At 41.0% G+C, this 26,542-nt stretch overlaps 1 protein-coding gene across 2 annotated transcripts in view; it reads right to left on the bottom strand.

Annotated features, from left to right (window-relative positions):
* The window catches only part of mllt10 (MLLT10 histone lysine methyltransferase DOT1L cofactor), a 52,340-nt gene that overhangs the window by 25,274 nt on the left and 524 nt on the right, over positions 1-26,542 (bottom strand). The window contains exons 2-7 of one of the 2 annotated variants that reach the window (XM_049564646.1): positions 23,216-23,295; positions 19,377-19,431; positions 16,819-16,928; positions 15,137-15,240; positions 14,711-14,804; positions 9,168-9,257 (exon numbers count right to left, since the gene is read on the bottom strand). In XM_049564646.1, the coding sequence (XP_049420603.1) occupies positions 9,168-9,257; positions 14,711-14,804; positions 15,137-15,240; positions 16,819-16,928; positions 19,377-19,431; positions 23,216-23,295 (533 nt within the window). The remainder of the gene's footprint in view (positions 1-9,167; positions 9,258-14,710; positions 14,805-15,136; positions 15,241-16,818; positions 16,929-19,376; positions 19,432-23,215; positions 23,296-26,542) is intronic. The other variant, XM_049564647.1, reaches the window with a different exon arrangement.

Raw genomic sequence — 26,542 nt, 5'->3', positions numbered from 1 at the left:
TGATAGAAAGAGAGAGCATTACATTTCAAAGGCTCAGTCTGAGATGAAAGCTAAGAGATCCACAAACACAAAGAGAGTGATGGAAGAGTGATAAAGAATGGGCAGGAGGAAACAGGAATTCAGCTCGCTGCGGTTGAGAGCAGAGTGCGTCTAAGTGCCTCTTGCTGCGCACAAGGTCTCATCGTTACATCCAATCATATCCTCCTCCTTGGACCATCACAGCTCAATTTACACCCTTGCCATCACACGCGCACCGCCACCCTCCTCTCGCACCCCCGAGGTGGCGACTGGGTGCCAGCGCATTTACACCTCACATGCGCGCCCCACCACCCTGACACCTCTCTGCACAAGCATACAAGCAGACAGGTGCATGTGCGCTCACACACGCACTTTCACATGGACACTCGCGTACACGCACGCAGGCACAAACACACACTCTCAAGGATAGTCGGTGAAAATATGCAGCGATCCTGAGAGACAACATGGGACTCAACATGCTTGTGATGTTCAGTGTCATGACAACTCTGAAACACTAGAAAATGCCCATCCCAGGGTGACTGCACGGAGGCTGGCGACAGTTTAGCCAGACTTCCTCTATGAGTGGCAGTTAACAGACACCAGCAGCCAAATTAGGAGATAGCAGCTCCACTGTAACCTCTCTCTACGCTGGCTTCCGCTGATGCTAATGCTCTGGGGTTAGGAGACAAATGTTGCAGACTTCTGTTTGTGTGTGCATTTGTAAGGTGTAACTTGGGACTACGGCTGCAAACAAACAGTTCTATTCCCTTTTGTCTCCTGTTAATTAGCTTTAAAGTTAAAATCATCTTATTCCATGCTGCCTGACAGTATCATATAGGTTCTGCAAGTTTGTTCCAGCTCAGTGCTTTTTATGTTTGCACCATCCTTACAAATAAAAACATTCTAGATGTTCTGCGCATCATTTTACACATATTTCTCAAAAAAATTAAATAAATAAATAAAAATAAAAAAAATATCTGACATGTTTTGTATCTTTGGATCTTCACTTAAATTTAGAATAAGGTTCTGTGAGTCTGAGCAATGATTGGCTGCACAGCATGAGTTTGTAATGATTGACCTACTGGTGAGTCGCTCTTTGGGTTTTAACCCCTGGCGATTTCAACTCATCAAGTGAAAGTCTAGATTAGAAAATGTCAAAAAAACAGTGACAAATGAAATCACATCTTCCCAGAGCACAGGGAGGTGTCTTGAAAATTGCTTGCTTTGTCACACCAACAGTCGACAACCCAACGATAATCAATTAGAAGTGATATAAGAGGGAAAAAGGTACATTCTTACATTTAAGAGGCTAAAACCAGCCACTATTTTCCTTTTTTGCTTAATGAATTAGGGCGCATTCACACCAGGAAAGTCCACGGAAAAATTTGCCAAAAAATTTTACACCTTCATTTGGTTCGGTTCACTTTTACACTGCATTTTTTAAAGCGGACCAAACCGCCTGGACAATGTAACGCAATTACAACAGCTGCTCGTTTGGGGGCAGTATTGCTCAAAACAACCACTGACCAGGAAGAAAAAAAACATGAGGAAGAAGAAAACCCGGCTCATCAATTGGTCAGGACCGAAAAACGGAAATCCATCCCCTTCAGCCGGCTTGGTCACCACTAGTCTCTATATACAGACTCTACACTCAGTGAATGTAGAGTCTGCAAACCCCGGAGATCTTGTCTCCGGAAGAAGAGCGGAAGAGCCCAGGTTTCCGGTTGTAGGCTGTTTGTAGTCCGCGTGACATTGACCAATCACGTTTGAGCCGGTTGCAATTGTTGCCAGGTTAAACGGTCTGTGCGGTGAACTAACGAGGTGGAACATAATTGGCATCACTGCAAACTCTGAATCCATCGCAATGGTTCAGCATATTTACTTATAAACGGAAGTCGGAAACGGAAATTCGCCTCCTCCGCCCAAATCAAATCAGAATGCCAAAAAATCGGGGGTCTGCCCCCAGAGACTGTGTCGCTGTCTGCCGGAAGTCAGATGCTGAATACAGCCGATGGGTTCCGAGAATGAATCACCACAAAATGCACTGTGCTCTATGTCACTTCCTCTCTTTGGTTCACTGGATAGTCCGCTTGCATTTCCCACTGTAAGCGACCTACACTAGTTTATTTTCTGCAGATTGTCCCCGCACTGTTTGAAACTACTTTAACAATCACTGTCTACTGTAAGAGTTTTTCCGATACCAATACCGGTGTAAGAAATGTCTCTTATATTGCCTAAAATGCTGGATAAGAGATCGGCAAGTACAGAAGTCTGTGCACCGATCCAAAACCACATTAATTACTGATAAATTTCAGAGTAGCAGTCAAACTAAATAATAAAAGAAAGCTCTATGGTGTTCTGTATGTATCTGTTAGTGTTTTACAAAGGGTTTAACCTGAGGTTTGCCATCCAACGATCATTTTAGACCCATACAGAGTCAGCAGTATATAGCTGTGTTTAAAATGCAATGATGTTGGATCAGTGCTCCTTATCGGCTGATACGCAAGTTAAGGAATCAGAATTAGGAAGGAAAAAATGGTATCTACCTACTTTGCAAATTTGCTACAGAAGGCAACTATCCATAGAGGAACATAGGATAAAGTGAGTGACTTCACAAAGTAAGATGATTCATTTAAACAGCGTTGACTGCAACGAAGAGGACAGAAGGTAGTGGAAAAAAGGAGAGTGAGAGGGAGACAGAGAGATATATTCTTTGGGATTCCCTTGTTGTTTTTCATTAACATTCCAGAGGTAGGTGTTGATGGACAGAGGCTGAGCTGAGAGGGTCGGATAACACACACACACACACACACACACACACACACACAGACGCACACTCACACTCACACACAGAAGGACCCGAAGCGCTGGGCGTGGGAAACATAACACACACACAATGTACCCCTGACACACCCTTATCAATCAGGTCAATTGATTATACAGGCAGAGACAAAGCCTTTCAGCGTGTCCTCTCCCCTCTTTCTCTGTCGCTGACCATTAGCGGCCTGATCATTTGACATGTCCGAGTGCTCTTTGAGACTGTGTGGGGTAAATATGAGAAGTGGCACAGAATGAGGGCCACGTCTATTTATCAACAAACCCCCGAGCAATGAGCGATACAACAGTGGGCTGAAATCCTCTCCGTCTATGTCGAACGCTGGTCATGAGGCTCTGAACTGGGAAACTCCCCTTTCAGTGGACAAACACTGTTTCTTGTATTTCTTCTTTTCAGCTATGAAAATATTTGCCTGGAACGTTCTTAAGTCTCTTGGCACAGATGGGCATCTTGATTGTTGCATTTGGTAACTTGTAGTGTGGTCGATTTATAGATACATATCAATTCTTTGAAAGAATTTCAGTTCTCATTCTGCTGCTCTCTGCTGCTAACCAGGAAAAGTGCTCATTGTTAGCCTTGTAATGTTAGTTTTTGAATGAATATTTTCAATTTTATACCTTCTGCTGCTTCCTCGGGTATCAAAAATGGTGTTGAATATCTATATTTTTCAAATTATTGTATCACAGTTACAAATTCCAGTACTGTGACACTAACTGTAACAATCTGTTGATTATTTATCAATAAAATGATAGGGCACAGTGAACAAGGGCCATAAATAAGTCCAAGAACCCAAGTTGATTTGCCAAACCAGCGGTCCAAAATCTAAAAATATTCATCTCATAATCAAATACAACAAAGAAAAAAAGCAAATTCTCACATTTGAGAGGCTGAAACCAAAAAATGTTTTCACATTTTTGCTTGATAAATCACTTACAAATGATCAAATAATAGAAACCACAGTTAAATAGTTTTTTATAAATTGACTGCTCAATTACTTGTTTAATTATTACATTAAATCAAATTGCCGTTTTAACTGCACAGTGTGTGAAAGACTGGTACTTTTCCTTGCTGAAATGTTGACAGACAAGAAATTAAAATTCATTTAACTTAGCTAGATGCAGGCAATAAAGTAAATTGTACCACTGATGCAAGGGAAAAAAATCATATTGCTGTTTAATTTGATGTAACATGCATCTTAAATGCTTCACAAGTCAACGCAGTGGCCTCAGGAGGAAGATGAGAGGCTGCAGACACAGAGGGGAGGAGGGCTGAGGAGAGGCGAGGAAAACGGTGGGGGGACGGACGGAGGAACAGGAAGTAAGGGGGAAAATAATCCGCCCTGGCCTGGCAGGAATTCCCCTGTGCAGTTTCCTGCAGGATTTCTGACCAGCCATTGTGTATGTATAGATGCGTGTGTGTGTGTGTGTGTGTGTGTGTGTGTGTGTGTGTGTGTGTGTGTGTGTGTGTGTGTTTCCTGCAGGCCTTTTCTAAGTGGCCAGTGTGGGGATCTTTTAGCCCCTGCTGCAGTTAGACTGCAGGGTCTAACATGAGGTGGGTATACATCTGAGCCCCCAAACCACATAACAAATGCATGAGTGGATGTGTAGACAGACAGACAGACAGACAGACAGACACACACACACACACACACACATCTGAGAACTACTGATCTCTGACCCTGGAATGTGGATGCAGAGTGTGTGTGTGTGTGTGTGAGAGCGTAAATGAGTGAAGGGGGGGGGATACTCTGACTAATGCAAATAAGGCAATATTAACAAAAGCCAGAGCAGAAGGGTTGGATAGTATTTGAACACACACACACACACACACACACACACACACACACACACACACACACACACACACACACACACACACTCATCCTGATGCCAGTATTGTTTGACACAATGACCACGTACACAAATAAACATCACACAACATGCTAAATACTAAATTTGGATTCCACTAATTACTTTATGACTCAACACAATGACACATCTATTGTCTTTTTTTCATGCTCGTCTATCAGAAACAATGAACTACAACCAAAAAAAGATGGAAAAGGAAAGTAGAAGCGACAAAGTCTTTTTGGCACAGCATCATGGTCAAAATCTCTGCAGAGCTGCTGTCTGCATAAACACAGTTTTAAACATAAATGTCATCTGAATATGAATATTTCATTCAGTGGATTTTGAACAATTATCTGTCGAGACATTCAGACAACTAAAAACTATCACTAAGCTGATTTTAAAGATCGATATCAGTCATATGCAGCCCTGTGAAACTTCTGTCTTTCTACATTATATCTGATATGTGTCCTCTGAATCAGTTGTTACACTGATGTGTTGTAAACTGATTTTATACAAAACTTGGCACAAAACATCTGTATAAAACAAGCAGCAGAAATTATTGCAGAATGTATCTGATTGAAAAGCTGCAGCAGCCACTTGTAACATTTTAAACTTTGCTCAGAGCTTTTACATGTTATGTTTTCACAGTTGGTTTATATTGCTAATGCAGGCAGTTTCTTCCTAATGCAGATTTAAAGCATCCCCAGCCTAAATTGAATTGGTTTCACAAATGCACTTCGTATGCACTGTGCAGCTGCATTAAATATCAGGGACATATGGAGAGTATTTTAGAAACTGAGCAGAATTGTGGGCAAATAACTTCATTGAGAAGTCACCTTGTAACTAGGGCTGTCAGCATTAACCCATTAATCACAATGCGATTAAGGTCGGAACATACTTTGTTTTGTTTTGTTTTTTTTTAAATCACGTGCTGCTATTTTGTCCCTTCAACGCATCCCTAAGGGTAGTAGTGAAGCCGCTGCAGCAGTGATGGAAAATAAGACACCACTGCACTTCTGAATTTCACTATAAAAACCTCACAAACGGCTCAGTTGACAAGTCAAAAGTAAAATGCACCTTGTGTCAAACAGAATTAAAATATCACCTATGAGCACACAAGTCCTGCTAACCAGTCTGATATCAGCAGGCAACCGTATCTCCAAAGCACTATTTTGGATGGAACTGAATCAAAAGCCCGACAGGAACAGACAGGAATTGCGCAAATTTGCAGGAAAGCCCAATCAGTCTTCATTCAGCATTGGCAGTATAAAAACAAAATCGGGGAGTGCAGCAAAATGCCGCCTACCTACTTTTGTTTATACAGAATGCGCCTTTTTCGGGGCAATGGGGGCGTGAGCAAGTAACAAAACATGTAGCTCAGTGTGTGATGTAAACAGTGACATACTCAAAGGGAAGCCGCGGCTGGTCAATCCTTCAGTGATTCTCTCGTAAGTCAGCCCATTCCTCACCGTCCCCGCCATCTGACGGTTAATGGCCTCTTTGTTTGCGAGGGCAAAGAGGGTGCACAATTCCTTGTCACCCCAGTTGCTCATCTTTACAGTGTCTGTCAGGTTTGCGTTTCCCTCTTGCTACTAGCTGCTTGCTAATTCCTGCTATCAGCTGTTTCCTGTTTATCCACTGCCAGTGGGTCGCACATGTGGCGTCATCAACAGCCCCTCCCGTTGCGGAAGGCCGCCTTGGTCTGTTTAAACTAAAAGGGTTCTGCCAATATGTCTACCCTATGAGGCGGAAAATTGGGCCCCTCAGATCAACTCGCGAATCCGGTGTCTAAACGCCCGCAGCTTGCTGGCAAAATGGCCCAACGTTCGCGGAAAAACTGGCAGTGTAAAAGGGGCTAAAGAAGTTAGATACAGCTCTTACTGAATCGGTGGCAACTGACTGCAGACCAGTCAACATAATGAAGGACTCTGGTCTAAGAAATGTCCTGAGTTTGGCATGTTGTGACCAGTCATATGTTTTACCGTTGCTGGGGAACAATAGTTTAATTCATACAGGACCTTTATGAATCATAGAGAGCAACTAAACTGGAAATCCTGAAAACTGTTACTTGATTCCGAGTTAAGACACTGGTAAGACTTGCTCACCTAGTTAATATGGACTTCAAAACTGTTTTGAAATGTAAAATAATGGATTAAAAATGTGCAAACGTGATTAAAAATATGATTAATTGCGATTTACTACTGAAATTCAGCAATTAACTGTGATTTTAAAAGGTTAACCATTTGACAGCTGTACTTATAACACATTTTATTCTTGTCAGATTGTTGTGATCCGCATTTGTTGCACAGTGAAAGTGTCTGTTTCTTATTCTTGTGTTGGTCTGGACTAAGCTTCCCTTGGGCTAAAATATTCCCACACAGTTGCACACAGTTGCACACACACACACACACACACACACACACAAACACACAAAAGCTCTGGCTCACATGTCTGACTATGTCAAGTGCTTGTTCTTGCCTGTTTTATCTAATGAGTGTCCTTTGTTTGCAGCACTGTGCTTTGCAGTGATCCTGTTCACTGTAAGTGCTTGATAAACCTCACATACTAACACCACCTTTAATAATTGAAACATGTGAACTCTTCCCAGCGATTGGTGCTAAAGAAGGGAGGGAGGATGGATGCATGTTCAAAGTGCTGTCCAAACAGGGCACACTGTTGGGAGAGCTAGGTGGAAATAATCAATGTCACTGAGCAGAAAACTCTCTAAACAGCTGAACTGTAAAGGGACAGTCTTCTGGTTGCTTTAATAATGTATATATTTATACTACACGGAGCTGAATATCTCTACCCACCTACTATACTTAAAGGGTACATCCACATCAATACGTTTCTGTTTTAAAACGTTTACGCCTAGCATCAACACTACTGAGGCATTTTGAAACCCTTGAAACAGAGACCCCTGAAAGCGCTGCTGACCCTGTTTCAATTTGAGAACTCCGAGGTTGTGTTTTAGTCTGGACGGGTGGAAACACAGACTTTTGGAACAATGATGCAGACACCCACATTCTCATCCCAACTGGGTCTTATCAGTCACAACATGTCGAGCGAAAACATCATAGCTGGGCCTAAATACCTTCTGTGATTTCATCCTTCTTGTGTGGGTAGCCTGACATTTGTCGTAGTTAAGTAACCAACCGCAGGGTAGATAATCTGCTTCTTGTTTACACACACGTGCATACCCAGTGTATGTTCACGTGATATGTGAATCAGGTGTGTTAGTAGGGACAGAGATTGCTAAAACGCTTGTGTGTGCGGAGATAGCATTTGTTTTAAAAAGAAAATGTATTAATGTGGATGTGGCCTCATCCTGGCCTGCAAAGTTGGAAATGGAGTATGACTACAATAACATGCTGCTTTTTGAGAATGAAACTTAAAATTTAGCCCGAGCCCTGTCCTCTGGTCTGCAAGGACTCACTACACATGACGAAAAACAAAAAGTGGAACAGATGACTTGACACCTCCTGTAAATTCAGATTTTTCGCAGCCTGTGATTACATGTTCTGCTAACAGCTGTGACTGATTAAGTCACACTAATGCAGCATTCATTAGAGGCGGCTGCGACGACTGGTGGGTGTTGGTGAGCTGCAGTCATACTAGCAGCTAATACCCGATCCAAATTCAGCCGACGCTGGGTCAATAAAACACCATTTCAGCACTCACTTGGACGTCAAATTAAAAAGGACTCATGTTATTTTAAAGGCCTCGCTGTAAAGCTGAAGGACGACACGTTGATGCGTTTTGAGGTGTGATAAATTTTTACGCTCCCAACTGTTGGTGTGGATGATGGTATACTCAAATCAATTACATCTATATAACATTAGCATCTACTACATAGTTTTTTTCTTTGGAAAACACTTTTTGCTGGGGTCTCTACCAAACAAGTGTGTTCCCTTATATCTGGGATATGATTTGTGAGCTGGGGATCTCTGTAGCACCACAATGCTTCGTGTATAATGGAATGTTGCAGCTTCTGGGATTTGGATATTGCACTGGATTGGATTTCGGTAATATTTTGGTCAGCTGTGCAGCTCTAGTTGAAAGTGATCCAAGGGCAGACATTTGTTAGGGTTTTGGTTAATTGTCATCGTGTAATAAATAAAGATATAATAGCAAAGAGAGACATAAAAAGCATCTACGAGACTTAATCAAAACCACACACCTTTTTTTTCCATTTGCCTTGTTAATTCAAACAAAAATGTGTCTTCTGAGACTCCGCTTGTCATAAATTACATCCTGCCAATACATTCAAAGACTGACTCCATAAATGCTCATTATAAAGCCATTATGAGAACCGCTGAAAAGTATTATTGATCAATGCTTTTACTGCGTGTTTGCCTGTCCCTGCACAGTGTGAGCGTGTGACAGTGAGGGCGTATGTTTCTGGTGGAGTCACAGTCGTGGTTTGGAGGCATAGAGAGGGTAAGATCTGAGGGCTGTCTTACCTTCTTGTCCGTGTCTGGGGGTCTATCCATACACTGAGAGGAAGAGTCACTTAAGCTTTGAGACCTACTACCACGGCCCCTGCTCCTTCGCTAAAAAAGGTAAAGAGGAACTCCAAGTTACTGGATGAAGTCCAAAGAAAAAGAGTCTAAAATGAGACCAAAAAAGAACTCTATGATACAAAAAATAAACAAAAGGTAAACTAAAAAAGGCTGACTGAACTCAAGGAAAACTCAAAAAACAGTCAAAAAACATTGTCACAAGCATTGGTAGAAAGTGGTGGTTACAGGAGTTAACTTATTGGTCATTAATGAGTAAAAAAAAAAAGAAAAAAAAAGGCAAAAATACATTATACCTCCACTGTAGAAAAGACCATTCCTTTGTTCAACTTTCACTGACCAAACGTAACCATTAGGCAAAGTCATTCAAGTGCAGAACACCCATCAGTATTACACATTAGAAAAACCGATCAGGACCAAGGGCAGCAGTGAAGCCCCACACAACCATAAGTTGTGTTTTATTGTTGTTTCAAAAACTCCTTTGCCAGAGCCGGGATCTAAAGAGGCATCATGGGACACTTTTGAGAGGTCTTGGTTATCGATCTCAGTCCAAGTCAGCTTGCTCTTGCTCATAGCATCTGTTGCCATGGTGATAAACAACTACATCCTCAAATTACAGCCAAATTACCTCCAGGCATAGATCAAGGCGTGTGTTTACCCAGTCTCTATTCAAACGTACGGATCCATGACCGGAGACTGTGTTTCTTTTGGCATTTCATGTAAAGCTGACTCTCTGAGGCAACCTGGTGCACCATGGGATAAATCCTCCTCTCCTGGCTTCACATACAGCTCCCTGGCAATCTCTTCCCTTTAAAAGTCTAAATCTGGATTTTCATACTGACATACTGTACGACACGTAAAGGAAAGGAATCGTCAATTACTGTTCCTACTGAAAAACACTGGATTATCATTCAACCTTACAGCCTGAAAAACACACTTGAATCATTCCTTGCCTAATTGTTAGGGTCATTTTCTCCACACCCTTTTCAGAGATGGACTTTCAGGGTTTCTACACTCTCAGTTTAATAACTTCACTGCCCTGTAACCATGTTTTTACTGCTAAAGAACGGCTGCTTTGGAAGAACAGCTCAGGACAGAAAATTATGCAACAAGGTTTGCCAATCACTGTCATAGAGGAAGTTTGAAACCAAAGCTGTGTGCCAGAAACACCAAGTGTAGATGATTGGAAATGTAAAGTTGAGGCATTTACACTCAGAAAGATTACAAGCTAGCTATGTAATTAAAATACAAAATATAAGTCCCTGTATTTCGTTACAGTTTAAATTGGTTGTATTCAGATTACAGATACTGTCTTTAAAAAGATGAGTTATTTGTTTTGCTTTATTTTGTCTAACACCATGTCCTAACTTAATCCAAAACAGGCGAGCGTCCGTTTGATTATATTGTTTTCTATTGAAATCTTCCGACTGGCTGAGGAGCTGCCATTTTGAGCTGAACTTTAGTTGGATGGTCTGTTTCTATGAACTCCTGCTCACTTTGAAAGCTTTGAAATGGACGAGGAACAGCTGATTTGTGAAATAGATTGAGGAGTTACCTACACAACATCTACCCATTTAAATACAAAGCCTAAATACAGGTGCAGCTGTTGGGAGGAAGATCCCTATGGCGCTGACAGTTCCTGGTAAATGACCTTCGCTAATAACAACCCTACTGCGACAATAGCTGATAGTTACTTGGTTTGTTTACAGGACGTAAAAGAGGTACGTATTTAACGGATTCAGTGTGGACAGAGGGCGACGCTTGCTTGCTATTAGGACATGGTGTTAAATTCACATGAGGAATGCATTTCCTAGAAACAGATTTTTAAAAAGTCTGAGCAGTGCACCTGCCACACAATAATGGCAGAGGAAAAGCACAGCCAGGACACTTTGTGTTTCTGGCATGGAAATACAAGAGCTCAACAAGATGATTTTGACGTACTCCTGAAGTAATTCAAAGTGATTAGAATACATACATTTTAATAATCTAAAAAAATATGTTACAAATTATATTTTAGAGCATGTGTTCAGTAATCTGTCTTGACGAAACCAACAACGAACAAGTAAAATCTAAGTTTGAAATTAAATCTGTCTGCTGACTGAGTCCAGTCAAATACCATACGTTGCTAACATGCCGTAAACATCCATCAAGTGGTATTTTATGAAACCCACTCTGCTAACAACATTGCTTTCCTCATCATTGATTCCCTCTCGTACATTCCTGTCATCCATACAATCTCAGCTTAATGACATTATGCCCCAGCATCCAAAGCCATTCATACACGATCAATATACCAGCATGAGTCTTTCCATCAGCTTTGTTAACACTGCAAAATGTCATCTGTGTGTGTGTGTGTGTGTGTGTGTGTGTGTGTGTGTGTGTGTGTGTGCACGCGCACTATAAATAAAGCCTGCCCTGTGTTTCTATCCTACCACTGTTACAGAAATCATAATAGTTAGGTCACGCTCCCGTTTTTAATATTCGCGTCCCCCTCCCAGCTGATGCATACATGTGTATATCTTCTTATAGGCTGTTAACTATCAGGGCGGCAGAACAAAATCTGGAACACACCAGGGCGTCTCCTCAGCGAGTGTGTGTAATGAAAACGCATTTGCTCTGCATATCCAGTTGTTGGATTTGTGTGTTGATATGCCTATCCTTTTCATTCTGTTCTTATCTGATTGAATTCTGCTTAACAATGGGCTGGCTATTCACCTATCAGGTTTGAATTATGCTGGTTGCATATTCAGAGCAAGACTAACAGAGTACAGGAGATAAGGCAGCAATCATGGACAAGAAACCAGCAATCTGCCATTCAGGAGTGAATGCCAATTGTTTGGCGAAGCGCAGACAAAAGAGACTGTTCTTCTGTCTTCTTTACACAATATTTATCACTGTACTTTGTATGCTTACACCATCTAAAATAGGAGTAGAAAAAGCTTCTCAAACAACACTGAACTAACAAAACACCAACACTGCAACTTATTTATTTAAACCATGTGTCCAATTTACATAAAGCAGCTTCTACCGCTGACTGAATAACAAAAGCTACCTGGAAATTTAAGATATAAATCACTGATATGTTATTTACCAAAGACTTTACAACACATAGACAATGATTAGCCTGACTTGTTTGACCTTATGGTGAAAACCAGGCTCGAAAGGACCCTATTCAGCACCTTTAAACCCAACCCGCCGTGCCCACTGTGGGCTTAGCACCAATACACAAGGGACTGGAGGGGACCCTGGGCCACTATTAGAGAGATTAGAGGCATCAGGAAGGGAGGAGGAATAAGAGTGGATGGAAAGGGGTAGATGGAGGGTAAAGGACAGGTGGAAGAGAGGCAGGCAGTGGGGGGATGGAGGAAGCAGATGGGGGAGGAAGATAGATTAAGGAGGAGGGGGCAGAGGCCAACAGAAACCGGAAGCTGACTGAAGGAGGGAGATGGCTGAGCAGGAAGGAAAAACCAGCAACAGAGGAAAGGTTGGACAAAAGATAGAGAGGTGGAGGACAGAGATGAGAAAGGGTAAGGGAGGTAGAGACACACGAAAAAGGGAAGAGGTCATCTCTCAAGTGGCAGCAGAGGAGTGCCATGCCGTTCACAAGATGAACCATACTCTTCACAGGTTTACAGGTAGACCAACGTGTGTGTTATGTCTACACAGTGACTGGTTCTTATAGTTAGTGGAATGAAAAAAACACACATAAATCCTTGTTGAAACTGTTAAGAGACTTGCACATACTCTTGTGCATATACATGTGCAACAAACATCGTTAATATACACACCAGTCAGAGTGGTTTCGTACACAAAACTGAGATCAGTGCTCAGATGTGAAGGAAACACACTGAGCCTAATACAAGCTAGTAAGTGAAACCCGTCATGTACCCTCAACTAGGGGCTTCCAAGAATCACTCGTCAACACTGTGCATCATTGTAGACTAATTGCTCATCTGTAGTTTTAGCACGGTGCAGTTAATAAAACAGTGGCATGCATCCGCAGCAGTTATGAAGCTAGGGGCGCTGTGTGGGTAGTTGTTGTTGAAGTCATAGTTGTGAGCGGAGATGGCCTTTTGACGAGCATTTAAAAGGTGGACAGAACTTTGGTTGTTGTTGAAGATGGATTTGTCATTTTCTACATTACGTAGGGCTGGGTGATGTAATGAGTATGTACAACATATCTCTATATTTCCAGGTAAGATATAGATTTAGACAACTCTGTTTATATCAATATAGGGTCAAGTTGCATTATGTAACGCATGCCAATGTGTATCCCTCCTCTCTTATTTCTCCTCTCTCCACTCAAAAGTTCTTCAGGAACACCAAGAGACTCTGTTTAATCCGTCTGTTAATTAGTCTACAGTGTAACATCGGTCTATATGTTGCACGTGCTACGCTAAATCAGTCTGTGAGATGAATGAAATGATGGCAGGAGCACATAGCGCTGCATGTGTGGGAGACGGAGATGCTTGATTGTATCAGGTGAGTGTGTTTGCTAGTTTGTGTGTGAGGTTGATAGTAGTAACTGCTGTTCTTCTTGGTAATTGTAATCTATTGTGTGACTTTGAGACAGTACCTGGATGCAGGCGACAGATCTGTTTAAAAAAATGCAGCCACAACACAGACGTTGCATATACAAGATGTATATAACGTGAACAAAGAATTTCTCGCTCCTTCCTTCCTTCCTTCCTTCCTTCGGCCTCTCTGTTGGTGCTATGTGCATAATTAAGATTAATAGCCTAAATAAATAAAAATAAAATAAAATAATAATAAAAATAATAAACGTTGTGCAGCTGCATATTTTCAAACAGGGAAAAAAAGTCCGTCTTTGTACTTTATTTTGATCACAGTCTGTTTTATAAAAGTGCCTGTGACGTCTCAAATGTGGCACTGACTTGCAATTTCATAGAAACTACTGAGATATATATTGTGTGTTGCCATTCAGCCTGAAAATACCAAGGTATAAAGTTTTGTCCATATCGCCCAGCCCTAACATTATACCATTTTAAATAAACAAAATTTAAGGTGTTTACAGAAGGCTGCAGCTATCTCTGCAAGAAAGCAGTTGTTGCTGCAGTCAAACAGTATCTCCAGCTCAGACAAGCTACTCCCAGGTGGGTCCTGCCTTCATTAGTCAACCCTTTACTGGTTGTATTTGAGACCTTTTTTTAAAGGAATTGATCATTATAGTTGGGTGGATAATACATTTCCAGTGATGCAGATATGTCAGTTTGTAGGTTTATACTATCATATTTATTAAAAACACGAGCTTCCTCCTTGGTTAACTAGTGCACTCAATGATTAATCATCTTAAACTACCAAATCAAAATACATGAAAATATAATTTGTCCTCACGTGCAGAAGTTATGGCAACAATAAAAAAGGTCAGTTGAGAATAATGACATACAGTCTAGTGATGTGTGAAGTTGTGGTTCAGAGTATCAAAGGTTTTGTAAAATATGACAGAAATATGAGAAGACACTCACCAATTTGCTGTGGTGGTATTTGCAATATCCACAGTACTTGACATTGTCTGCGTCCGATCCTTGTTCCTCACATAACAACCCCGCAAACTGGGCACTGCAGCAGAGAGGAGTGTGAAGGAAATCAAACCTTTCAACATTTATGTGCAGCATTGTAACAAAATAAGAATCGTAATTACAACAAGTGCTGAACATGAAACAGTATGATTTGAAGACAGCAAAGCAAACACAGAGGTGGCATAAAAATCCAGATTTTGCCACTCTAAAGCAGATGTTATATCTTAATATCCACAGTAACTCAAAGTTCTTACTCCTACATGACTCCAAAGTATTTCATATCTACACATCTTTACTCTGGTTTGAGTGGAACACAGCAGAAACAATCTTCTCCTTGTCTAGAGAGGTTAATGTGATGTGAACTGCTCTCACCATGTGACATGGAAGGCCTGCCTGCAGCCATGTTTGTTGCAGGTCATACAGGCTCCAGTGGCGGCTTTACTCTCTCTGCCCTGGTCCTCACAGATATAACATGTCTACACACACACACACACACACACACACACACACACACACACACACACACAGAGTCCATTTATTTATTTATTTGGAGCCCATTAGCCACTACCAAGGTTGCAAGTACTCTTCCTGGGGTCAACACAAGGTAGCATTACATCATGTAGAGCAAGTATGTCATTAAAAATCCAGGGCAAAGGGGCACAAAAAACAAAAAGAAAACAGGCAAGGTACAAAAACAAACATTTCAATCAACCACAATGAAACTTTTAATTACTATCATGGTGATATTGTAAGATATTAATCAGCCCCTCCAGGAATTTGTGATGCTGCGATCGCAACAAATCTAACCAATCTCCCTGCATTCTGTGCGGCCGTGCAATTTTGTCCAATCACCGCAACTTTTCCGCCATTTTGACCAGCCTCCCGTGAGTTTCACCAATTACAGCAGTCCCCTGTGCACCGTAATGGACGTTCGTCACCAAATTCACTTCCTTGTTTATGGTATGAAGATGCAGACGTGCGATTCTAATGTCTCACATTTACCAACAAAAATTACTGCTAAAGACTGTGCAAAACAGTTTCTTCATGTTCTTCACAAAAGCGGAGGTAAACTGTTTTGTGGTGGAAAACAAACGAAAACCATGGACTGACAAACTAATGCGAAACATATTCAGAGAATGGCTGAAACTAGCAGACCACAGACCATACAAATCACTGTGACAGAGGCTGTTGCATCCAAATCTGTTCCAAGCACTGTAAGAGTGAGGGTGAGTTAGATTAAATACGCATGGTTGGAAGAAGCATTAGTTTATTATAACTGTAAGAGAGGTGTGCTTGCCTGTTAACGTGACAAGCTGTGTGCGTGTGTGTGAATACGTGTGTGCCAGGATGGGAAATTAACTTTTCAAAATGTGAACATCTACCAGCCACTGACATATATATTCAAATTCAATTCATTCAATAGTACATTATTATTTTGTGTCTTAAATCCACCAGCAACAACCAGTGTGTGAGACCTCAGACCAGAGTTCAGGTTTATTCCCCCTGGAACAAGTTACCTTATTTTTTAATGAATTGCACAAAACAAAAGACACTTTTTTTTGCACTTTTCAGAGTCTCCCGCAATTTCATCGCAACAAGTATGTTTAAAACACTGCAACTTTTATCGCAATTTTTTAGAAAAGCTGCCACGAAATCAGGCATTTTAGACCGCAACAATCCCCCAAAAAGCCTGCGAAATCCTAGAGGGTCTGATTATTTAACAAAATGTGTCCTGTTTGGAGATGGGCCTGTGTTCTGTGGTTTTGGGTGTTTCTTTAACCGCTTTTTAAAACCAATTTTAGTTGTTAAATGTGTACTGATCGAAGGCAAAACACTACATTTTTATTCCTCTGAACACAACAGTTTGTTACCTTGCATTTGTTACTGAAACAGGAAGTGAAAATCAACCACTCTTGATGCCTGCATAGTATCAAAGTTATGGTCATTGCTACTACAAGAAAAATTATATTTGGGATTTAGACAATTAGGAGAACCACTTTAATTACAAAAACAGGCTCAGACCCTTATAATTACATTGTATACATGTTTGTTACCTTGTTGTAGCGCTCATGTGGCACTGACTGTAGCACTATGGGCTCCATAGTGGAGACATTGGCGAATTCCACTTCAGGTATGTAAAGGGCACAAACAACATGGGCCCAGCCTGCAAAGACACACAGAAAATAACCATCAACCTCTGCACATATATGACAGCATAAAAGTCGTGGCAAATTTCCGAGTTTACACAATGAGGAGAATTGATATGTGTAACGCACTTTTTCATTTGTTGGTTGCAAGTTGCAAAGGACTGATAGAGGACTGATATCCTGAGCTGATCCATACATCACAAAAAGAATTTTATCAGCTGGGTAAAACAAAAACAGCCTTTCTCCTGCACATTCTTCAGAGTTGTAACTCATGACACCGACTTGAAAAAATGTGAAGTCTCTACACTAAATGCATAGCTGACCTTGTTGCATTTCTGCATTTGGTCCCGTATATTTCAGTTGGTGGACACGTTGCCTTTTGAACTTTGGTGTGGATCAAACAACCAAACAAAGACAGCCAATCGTGTTGCACTACATGATACATCATCTACTCTGACTCTATCTGCACAGTGTAATTAATATCTATAAAACTCAATACAGTTTTGAGGAATACTGGTGTCCAGGTATTTCCTTCTGAGCTCTTTGTGACCATTAGTAACGATAAAATAAGCCTTTAGACTCGACAAAAGACGGACAGAAGCACAGCACAACTCAAAAACATTTGAATGTGTTCCTTGTTAGTCCATGAAACTTTTGATTTGTTGTCACTGTGAACCCAAAATGCACTAGACCAAAAGGCAACAATGGATAATATTTCTTTGACCCAAGCACAACACGACTGTGGTCCGAACCCATCATTAATGTGCCAAATTGCAGTTTTCCATTCACATATTAAACATAAATTAAACCGAGTTCAACTTTGAAACGCTGAAATCGTAAATGTTATAATTTGCAACCTGGTAGTTAATCTATCTAAGTAGCCGTTTATTGAGCCCTAACACACACAGCTGCCTGTCAGTGAAGACAAACTGGGGGCGGTGGAATGACAGTGGGGCATAGTGGAGTGGCAGCAGAATTGACGACGGGCTGAGGAGGAGCAGAAGGCGGTCAACGTGAGGTCAAATGGAGGTGGGAGTCTCCTGCCATGCTGGAGGTGTCTGTTTTCCCCCATAGCGGAAACAAAAACAGGCTTAAACTTACAGTTGAACCCCTGACCTGCCTTTGACCTGGTGAGCGGGACAGTGGGAGGAGAGCAGAGGGCGGGACGGAGGGAAGGCAGCGAGTGTGAAATGGGGGCATGTTGTTGTTTTGAAGTCCCTCCAAGAATCTGGAAGAGGCCTATAAAACAGGACTATAAAAGTGGCACAGCCTTCCTCCTCAAACTGAGCATTCACACTTTTACACCCCAAAAACCCAACAAAGCGTCCCTTTACAAACATCCCTTACGGCAAGACGTTATCAGAGTCCAACCAGTTCGGACAATGTGCTTAAACTTTGTTGCTAACGAGGCTAAAGTGTGGTGTGAAATAAACAATAAAAGAAAGAGGTAAAAAGCTGCCACTTGATAATGGCTTTATGAGCTTCTGTGGTAAACCATGACACCATCCCCAGGTACAAGAACACTGGTGCACTTGTTTCCATCACAACCCTTTAACTATGCAATGTGAGAGATCGTGTTTGAAACATTTTCTGGGGTGCAAATTCTTTCAACTTTTTATGTCATCATCTTTAAACTCCTGCCGTGAGGAAAGCACAGATATTTACCGGGTACCTACAACTAAAGAAGACAAACAGCAGCTGTAAACTTAATTTCTGTCGGCCTCTACGCCTTCCCGCTATACGTTAAGACGCTAGATCAAATACCCATTTCAGACTAATCCCTTTGCTCTGCTTTATTACTGTCCCACCTGAAATAACAGCGACTACCACACAGATCAACAAGTGAAGAGGAACTGACAAGAGCGGAGAAACGGACGGTCGGGGAAAGAGACGGTGAGAGAAAAATGGGAGGAAGAAGAGAGGGAGAGAGGGGTCATGGGAAGGGTAAAATAAAAGAGAAAGTAGTAAAACGGTGTGTGTTAGTGTTGTCCTGATGCCTCCCTGCAGGCCTGGACACAATCCCACAGCTGTGCCTCTCTCTCTGATTGACTCAACACACACACACACACACACACACACACACACACACACACACACACACACACACACACACACACTCACATACACACAGAATATTTACAGTCTCCACCAAGCTGACCTCCCAATGAACCCAGAGTGGAGACTCCTCACAGGCCATGCACTATACCCATCCTGGCCCGCCCCCTCATAAACATACACACACACACAGACACACACACATAAAACATGGACTGGCAAGGACGGCAGAGAGAGGCAGCACACACAACAAACAGCGACATAACTCTCCCAGCACGCTCACACCCCTTAAACTTGCCGGTGACATGCAATTAATGACAAAATACACAAGAGGCTCACCACAGATGTGGGTGTGTGTATGTGTGTGTGTGTGTGTGTATGTGTGTTTAAGTAGCAGAGAGTGATTCTACCTCCGTTGTCTGTCCTCTTGAGGGCTCCATCTTTGTGGGGACACAGCTCACATCTCTGCGGGTAAAGAAGCAACACCAGGTCAGAAACAACAGGTCACCTACTCTGAGGGAGGTAAACACAGAAAAGTATGACAAATATGCGGGTGTGTGAGGTAAACTGGCACGCGGCCCTGACTCGGGCACAAGGCCAGAAACTCTATGGGAAACACCCTCGCTATCTGCCACCTGAGGTTGCTTCTTACTCCAACTGTGAGTGTGTTTTGTACATCAACATATTCAAGTCCTTCCGCAATTATTTCTGCTGCTCTGAGCCCGACATTTGAACTCTTCCTCAACTCAAACTTAAGCTGCTGTTGCTCATCTTAAACTACAAAGAGCCCTGTGTGTGTGTGATCTGTACAAAAGTAGACAGACTCTTATGTCCCTTCTTTCCTTGTCTCTCCCACCAATATGTTTCTGTTGCACATTTAAGTTCACACCTCACAAACAAGATACGAACAGTGCTTCAACTCCACCCTACTATCTTACAATAAATGTTGTAAACTTGTTGCTATAACTGTTTCATTTACTGTGAAGTTCTGTTTGTTAAGTGCCGTGCAGTCAAATCATTGCTTCATTTACTCTTCAATCCACAGTCTGTCTTATCTCGGCGCCCGCGGACGACAGAGCAGATGATCTTTAATATAACCATTTAAACGCCACAGGTGTAAATGCCCGTCGCAAATATATTTACCAGGCAAACAAAGCAGAATCATAAATGTCCGACTCCACTGGTCAATTTGATTGAGACGGGGTAATGGATTCTTCATTTGTCAGATTTTCAGATTGAAAAATAAGGGCGATTATTTATCTCTCGTCCATTATCGTAACACTTTGCAAGAAGTTGAGTACCTCACTTTACAACATGCATTTTTCATGAAGGCACTCTGCCTATCAGAAGATCATGGTTATGCAGTAGTTTGCACACAATGTAATTCTTTGTGAACGTTAGAATACTTTCATAGGAATATACTGATATTATCTTTGAAGGAACACATCACCTAATTGTTGGTAACACAGCCTGGAACACTGGACAAACACATCTGTACACAGATTCCCTCAAAGAGCATGAAGTCCACCTCTTTACTCATCAGCTGTGATTTCAAGATTTTGTACACTTTGACACTGCTCTGCAACATTCAAAGCACTTATGTAAATGAGAAAACTTTCCTTCACCAGGTTAAGAGGTTAGAGGAAAACTCAGTTATCCTGCTAAATTTCTGCGAGACAAACTTTGCCCTCTGCGCACACACGAACACGGCACGTCGGCAGATCATTCCTAGCACCTGTATCAACAACTACGCAAGTAAATCTTGACCTGACAAAATCTCGACAGGTCCTTAGAAGTTTGCCGAGGTCATATTAAGTTGAAGCTCAGCAACGTAGCCGTACCGGTTTATGGCTTTTGTGTCACAAAAAGGGTACATAAAATATGGAAACTCTTCGGCCAAATTCAGTTCAGTCCTGAGTGACATGACTGAGAGGTCTGTGGAGAGTCAGTCCAGCAAGTGTTGGAAAAGCAGGGCAGCAACATTTTACAGGCAGTTATGATCCAGACAAGATAGCTTAATGTTTGCACACCATAGTCTGCTACCTACAACAAATGGAAATTGGTAGAGTTTTTCAATCAGGATTACACATCATTTGATGAAATGTGAAGGCCAACTGGTGCAGTAAACGGATTCTGGGCTGCAGGACAGCACACGCCACAAAAAACACTGCCTGCACAGATGGCAGCTCCTAAAAAAAGGCAGGAGGATCTCTGCAGACTAGGGGTGTCATGATCCATCGATCTGGATCGATATATCATTGATGCAAATTGAAAACATCAATCCATATCCTCATTTTTAGGATATCCTTTTATTTTGAAAGTCTGTGTCACTGACAACTGCAACTTTAAGTTGGCAAGCAGCAAAGAAAGACAATGATGATACCGTTATTTCCTCTGGAATCAATAATCAGAATGGAAATACTTGGGATTTTGGAGAAAACATGGGTCAACAGACAAAGCACATGGCATAAGTTAATAATGCTGTTATGAGATAAAACAGACGTTATCTGCTTGGACGGACATCTCACTCCGCAAACTCCTCTCGACAGCAACATTAGCTGCTCCGTTTCAACAATTTTTTCAGGCTGAAATTCAACCGTGCTGTTCTGTCAGGAGATGCAGTGACTTAAACCAATGGTGAGTAAGACAAATAATAACATTACATGTAATTTGTAAAACTGTAAGTAGAGGAAAAAAGGTCTGCTAGCTGCTAGGTTAGTTTATGCAATGTAACGGGCTTAAGCTAAAAATGGGTCACTAGCAAAAAGCAACTGTTTTGTCTATGAACCTTGACAGTTATTACTGAGATTAATTTGATACTTTTGTTAAATGATGTTAGTAATCCATGTTTTATGGCTGTTTGGAGAAGTTTGCCTTCGAGGTTTTAAGACAGATATTCCTGAAGTTTTATGAAAAAGATGATGGTTTGGGTTCAAATGAAAAGACTTTTTATCCAGAAAGGTCTCTGAGAGAACGTTCTGAAGGTTAACTTATCCCATGTGCTGTTTTTATATGCGTTGTGGAGTCAGTTTAAAGTAAACTCAACTGTACTTAAGCAGTCACAATTATTAACATTATTCATTTATTGTTTTTATCTTTTATGGCCAATAGTAACAAAGAAGGGGGTGGCAGCTTCTTCTGTGACAGATTATGTTATAATATGGTCTAATATTGACCACAGGCCCCTGAATGACACTGAAATCGTATCGTGGCAGACTTTGGACAATGATATGATATTTGCCGACATGACAAAGAGACAATACAATATTGTATTGTGATGAAACTGGTGATTTAAACCCCTAGTGCAGACCTCCAATATTATTTCTCTCATTACAATTCTTCAATTCTTTCTATTTCTACTTTGCCACTGATACTGCGGCTTCTGCAAATGTATTAGGATTAAATTTAAGACTCGCTGGGTTAAACAACACAGGCAAGCTTTCAAGTTTCACAATTAACTTAAACAATGGTCAGCAATACTATTGCTATGTGATAAACAGTGTAATTTAATACAATACAATTCCTTCTTCGGTTCCCTGTTCAAAAAAGCCAAATGATGGCTCTATCAAGTCAATTGTGTATAATGTTATAAACAGCTTCCAATACATTTGAACTCTGACACTGTGGTAAACCACATATATGCAGTAATATTGTCATAAATATCAATTTATTGATACATATCCATTCTGAGTAATTAAAAAGGTTTCAATGCTCATTTTCTGCAGCATCAATACACCTGTTCCAGCTGCACTTTCTTGCTGTCTCTTACTGTTGATGTTTGGTCACCTTGCTGTTCTCTGCTACTTACTAAGAAAAGACAGGTTGTTGTTGTTGTTGCCATGTTACATTTTAAATAATTTCAATGTATGTAAATCAATGTCATTTTTTTCTGTGGTATCAAAAACTGTATGAAATATCAGTATTTTTTTTAAGGTACTGTATCAAGGATAAAAATTCCAGTATCGTAACACTACTACTATCCGGTGAGCTATGCAGTAAGGTTGGGTAATATTCCAATATTCATTATTTGCCACATACCACATCAGATTTTTTTTAAATATTAGTAATCTGATTTCCTCAAATAACTAATATGTTAACAATGGATGATGACATTCAGACTGGCGCTGTTTTCTCAGCACATTTATCGCACTGTTCAGGAGCATGATGTCCACCATCTTTGTTAGACAGTCCTATTATTCCAGGAGTTCACTCATAAATGATGAATGGATAGATGGATTGTTCGACTCACCACACGGGCTGCTCTCTCCTGAGATTCACACTTTCTGCAGAACCAAGGACCGGTGGGCACCTGCACGATGCCATAGCAGGCTGAGGAGAGACACAGAGGGTGCGTTAGACTACATGATACCACAGAATGCAAATACACAGTGATGATAACACCACACCAAACGTGACGATACTTGATAACATCTTTACAATATCATACCATCTCTACTTCTGACGAGGTTTTTCATGTGGCAGGAGGCAAAGTTGTGACTCAGCTGGTTTGAATGCAGAGCTGAGCAGTGTTTTGATCTGACAGAGTGTTGAACACGCTGCTGTTGTTTTTATATCATGCTACTGACAGCTGACATAGTTTCCCAGCACTACAAAACATTTTAAGCCCCTGGGACAATGGCAGAATCACTGGTAATGCATTCTTAACGTCAACACATGGCAGAGATGATAATTTTTTTGCTTTGTGTTTATGTCGCCAAGCTTGTTACACCACACATAAAGAGGCTGCATTCAAATAATCCACAAAATTTACTTGACCTGCATATATTTCTATGAAAAAGGAGGTTGTCCACTGCAGCCGCATTTTAGAGATGAAACCATATGAAAATACTCACAATGACAATTTTTACTTTACTCATTGCTGTGTGGATGCTACATGAACAGAGCCACAAGTTCGGAGAGGACTACTGATGTCTCTTAACTTTCAAACATGATAAGAAGCTCTGTCAAATCTAAATATTTTGACACTGCATTAGCAAACAACATGATTTACAAGATGGACGCCAACTTCAAAAACACACTGAGTTCTTTCATCTTGAGTTACAACCTGATTTCACTGATACTTACACGACTAAGACGTGTTGCAGCACAGGCATTGCTCCCCTAAATGCGGCAGCGCCACCCTAAATAGCCTACCTCTACACATTTCCAGATTATCTCTGATCTAACCAGAGCTCATAATCCAATGGAATAAACAACTATAATCCAGATTTCTCAGAACAAAACACCCATAAGGTAACCGAGTTCAAATGAAGAAACTGGTGACCAGACTTGCAGACAAAACATCAAATACCAGTTGGTTAGAATATTCTGCTCACACTGCAACTCATTTTAATAATTACGGCTGGCTGATTCGATCACTCAGAAACTTGCAATCTTTATTTGTTGCCATGATAACTGATAGCAGAGTATGTGAATGCTTTAATGTTATTTTAACAGTGCTCAAACAGACAGGAGACATGTTTTATTCATAATAAATCTATAAAAACGTTAAGAAACTCTGACGATATATTGGAAAAAAATGCTAAATTGCTGTGATGGTGGTGCAAGAGTGACAGCTCAGAAAATTAAAAAGATTTTACACACTAATCGTAGTAATTTTACATTTGAAATCGAGAAAGCTCAACAGTCTGGTGCTTTGTTTTGTGTTCTCTCTGCCCTGCAATGCAATATTTCAACTTCTTGTACAGTACATTACCTTCCAAAATGTTCTCTCAACATTATTAATAGAGCACATTCTAATAGCATTAGTATATAGTGTGAAATCTGGACTCTCTCCCAGTCTCAGTGAAACACTTCTGGTCTCTCCTGGCTCTTTTTTAGATGCATATCTTCTATGGATAAACGCCAGTGTTCTAACAGACTTCAAAATTATATGTATAAAAAAAATCTCCAACAGATTGTCTGTTGATACCTGTATTACAGAAATACACCACTCACTGGTTACTAGTTAATCTTGTCTGTTAAACATGTTTCATTTAAACAGAGGGTGTCATAGCTGTGGTTTAGGGGCAGATCAGGACAAGCCAACACATGAAATGTTGCTTATCCGAAACAAAACCATGTCCAATAAAAAGGAAAATTCCTGAACTCTGATTTTTGTCCTCATCTCATTTAGCTCATTATTACAATAAAAGCAATGTACATAAATAAGACTGCAAGTTTGAGGAGAATATGATGCTTGTGTTGCCCCAACAAGGCTTCAAATATTCACAGGTAATACTCCATGAAGCTTCAAAGCCCCCCAAAATGGTACTTTGGACAGCCTTAACAGCTTGTCTGCAAACAGTTATTCACCAGGCGTTGAAGAAGTGGCTTTCAGGGCATGTTGCATGCGTGTCCCTCCAACCATACCCAAATTGTCATGCAAAGTGTTAAACATTAAATAAATTATACAACGTCCTACATAGTTAATGTTTATACCAAATCGATTAAACGGACGACATTTTGGAAGTGAGTGGATGTTTCACAGAGGGTTCATGTTTTGATCATGATAGCCATAACATGTCACACCTTATCGCTGCTTTCAATATTTAGTAATACTTTGTACTGAAGCTTCAAAACTCATGTTTCATTATGGAAAACTGAGTGATAACAGAATATGGTATAAATGTTACATGGTGAGCATTTGATATTGAGAGTATCTTCACTAAAAATAACTTTCATTTCTGGTTGTCGCCAGTTTCAAAATGCACTTAATCTTATGCAAACTAATACAACATGTTATACGGAGTCATGATGCCCGATAGGCTGAGGCTGGGATAATATGACACAACCATGTAAGTGAAATATCTAATGCAATGAGATTTGGTCAGCTGTCTGTCTACATAATAAGTCATTTTACTAATACTGCTTACCAGTACAGAGAAACACATGCGTCAAACAGTCCTAACATCTGACTAGATCTGAGTGCTGCCATGTCTGTAACTTCTGGCTCACACACAAGCTCCTGTCAGACCTATTTAACAGTCCAAACACTTGCAAGTTGTTGCAGCAACACTTGTGTTACAAGTGTGAATACACTGAAATGCATCTGCATGGGTTCAGAGTTGCTGACATGTGTAAGAGTTCTCACTGTCCCCCTGCCTTTGCCAAATGGACACATGGCCAGCTGTTAAGTTTGTAAACACTGGACGTCATTATGTGAGTCATCTTGGGTGAGCAGCGCCTTGGCAGCATTGCATCACTGCCACAATACTACGAGTTGACGTGCCACTGGAGATCACTGTTTTGATGCAGGAGCTGATGCAAATGTTGGACTCCCAACTTGAAAAGCTGCTTCTAAATATGCTTCCCTTCATATCTAAAGCAATTTGCGGTGTGATTTAGCAGTCAGAGGGCAGTAACACTAATGTTAAGTCATCGATGAGAGCGTACACCACAACAAGAGGAGAGTATCCCTCCTGCAAATTCCTCATGACAGCTTCTGACAGCAATACAGATAAAATGAGCACAACTAGCAGCCTAAATCATAAAGCAGCTGGCAACTATCGTCTGCAGCGGATTACACAGGCAAAGGGAGCTGCCGAGCCAAAGCAGTGGACTGCCCTGCTGCATG

The sequence above is a fragment of the Epinephelus fuscoguttatus genome, linkage group LG21 (assembly GCF_011397635.1).
Source record: "Epinephelus fuscoguttatus linkage group LG21, E.fuscoguttatus.final_Chr_v1".
Taxonomy (NCBI): domain Eukaryota; kingdom Metazoa; phylum Chordata; class Actinopteri; order Perciformes; family Serranidae; genus Epinephelus; species Epinephelus fuscoguttatus.
The sequence above is the reverse complement of the archived record's forward strand: the minus strand, read 5'-3'. Positions and strand labels throughout refer to the sequence as shown.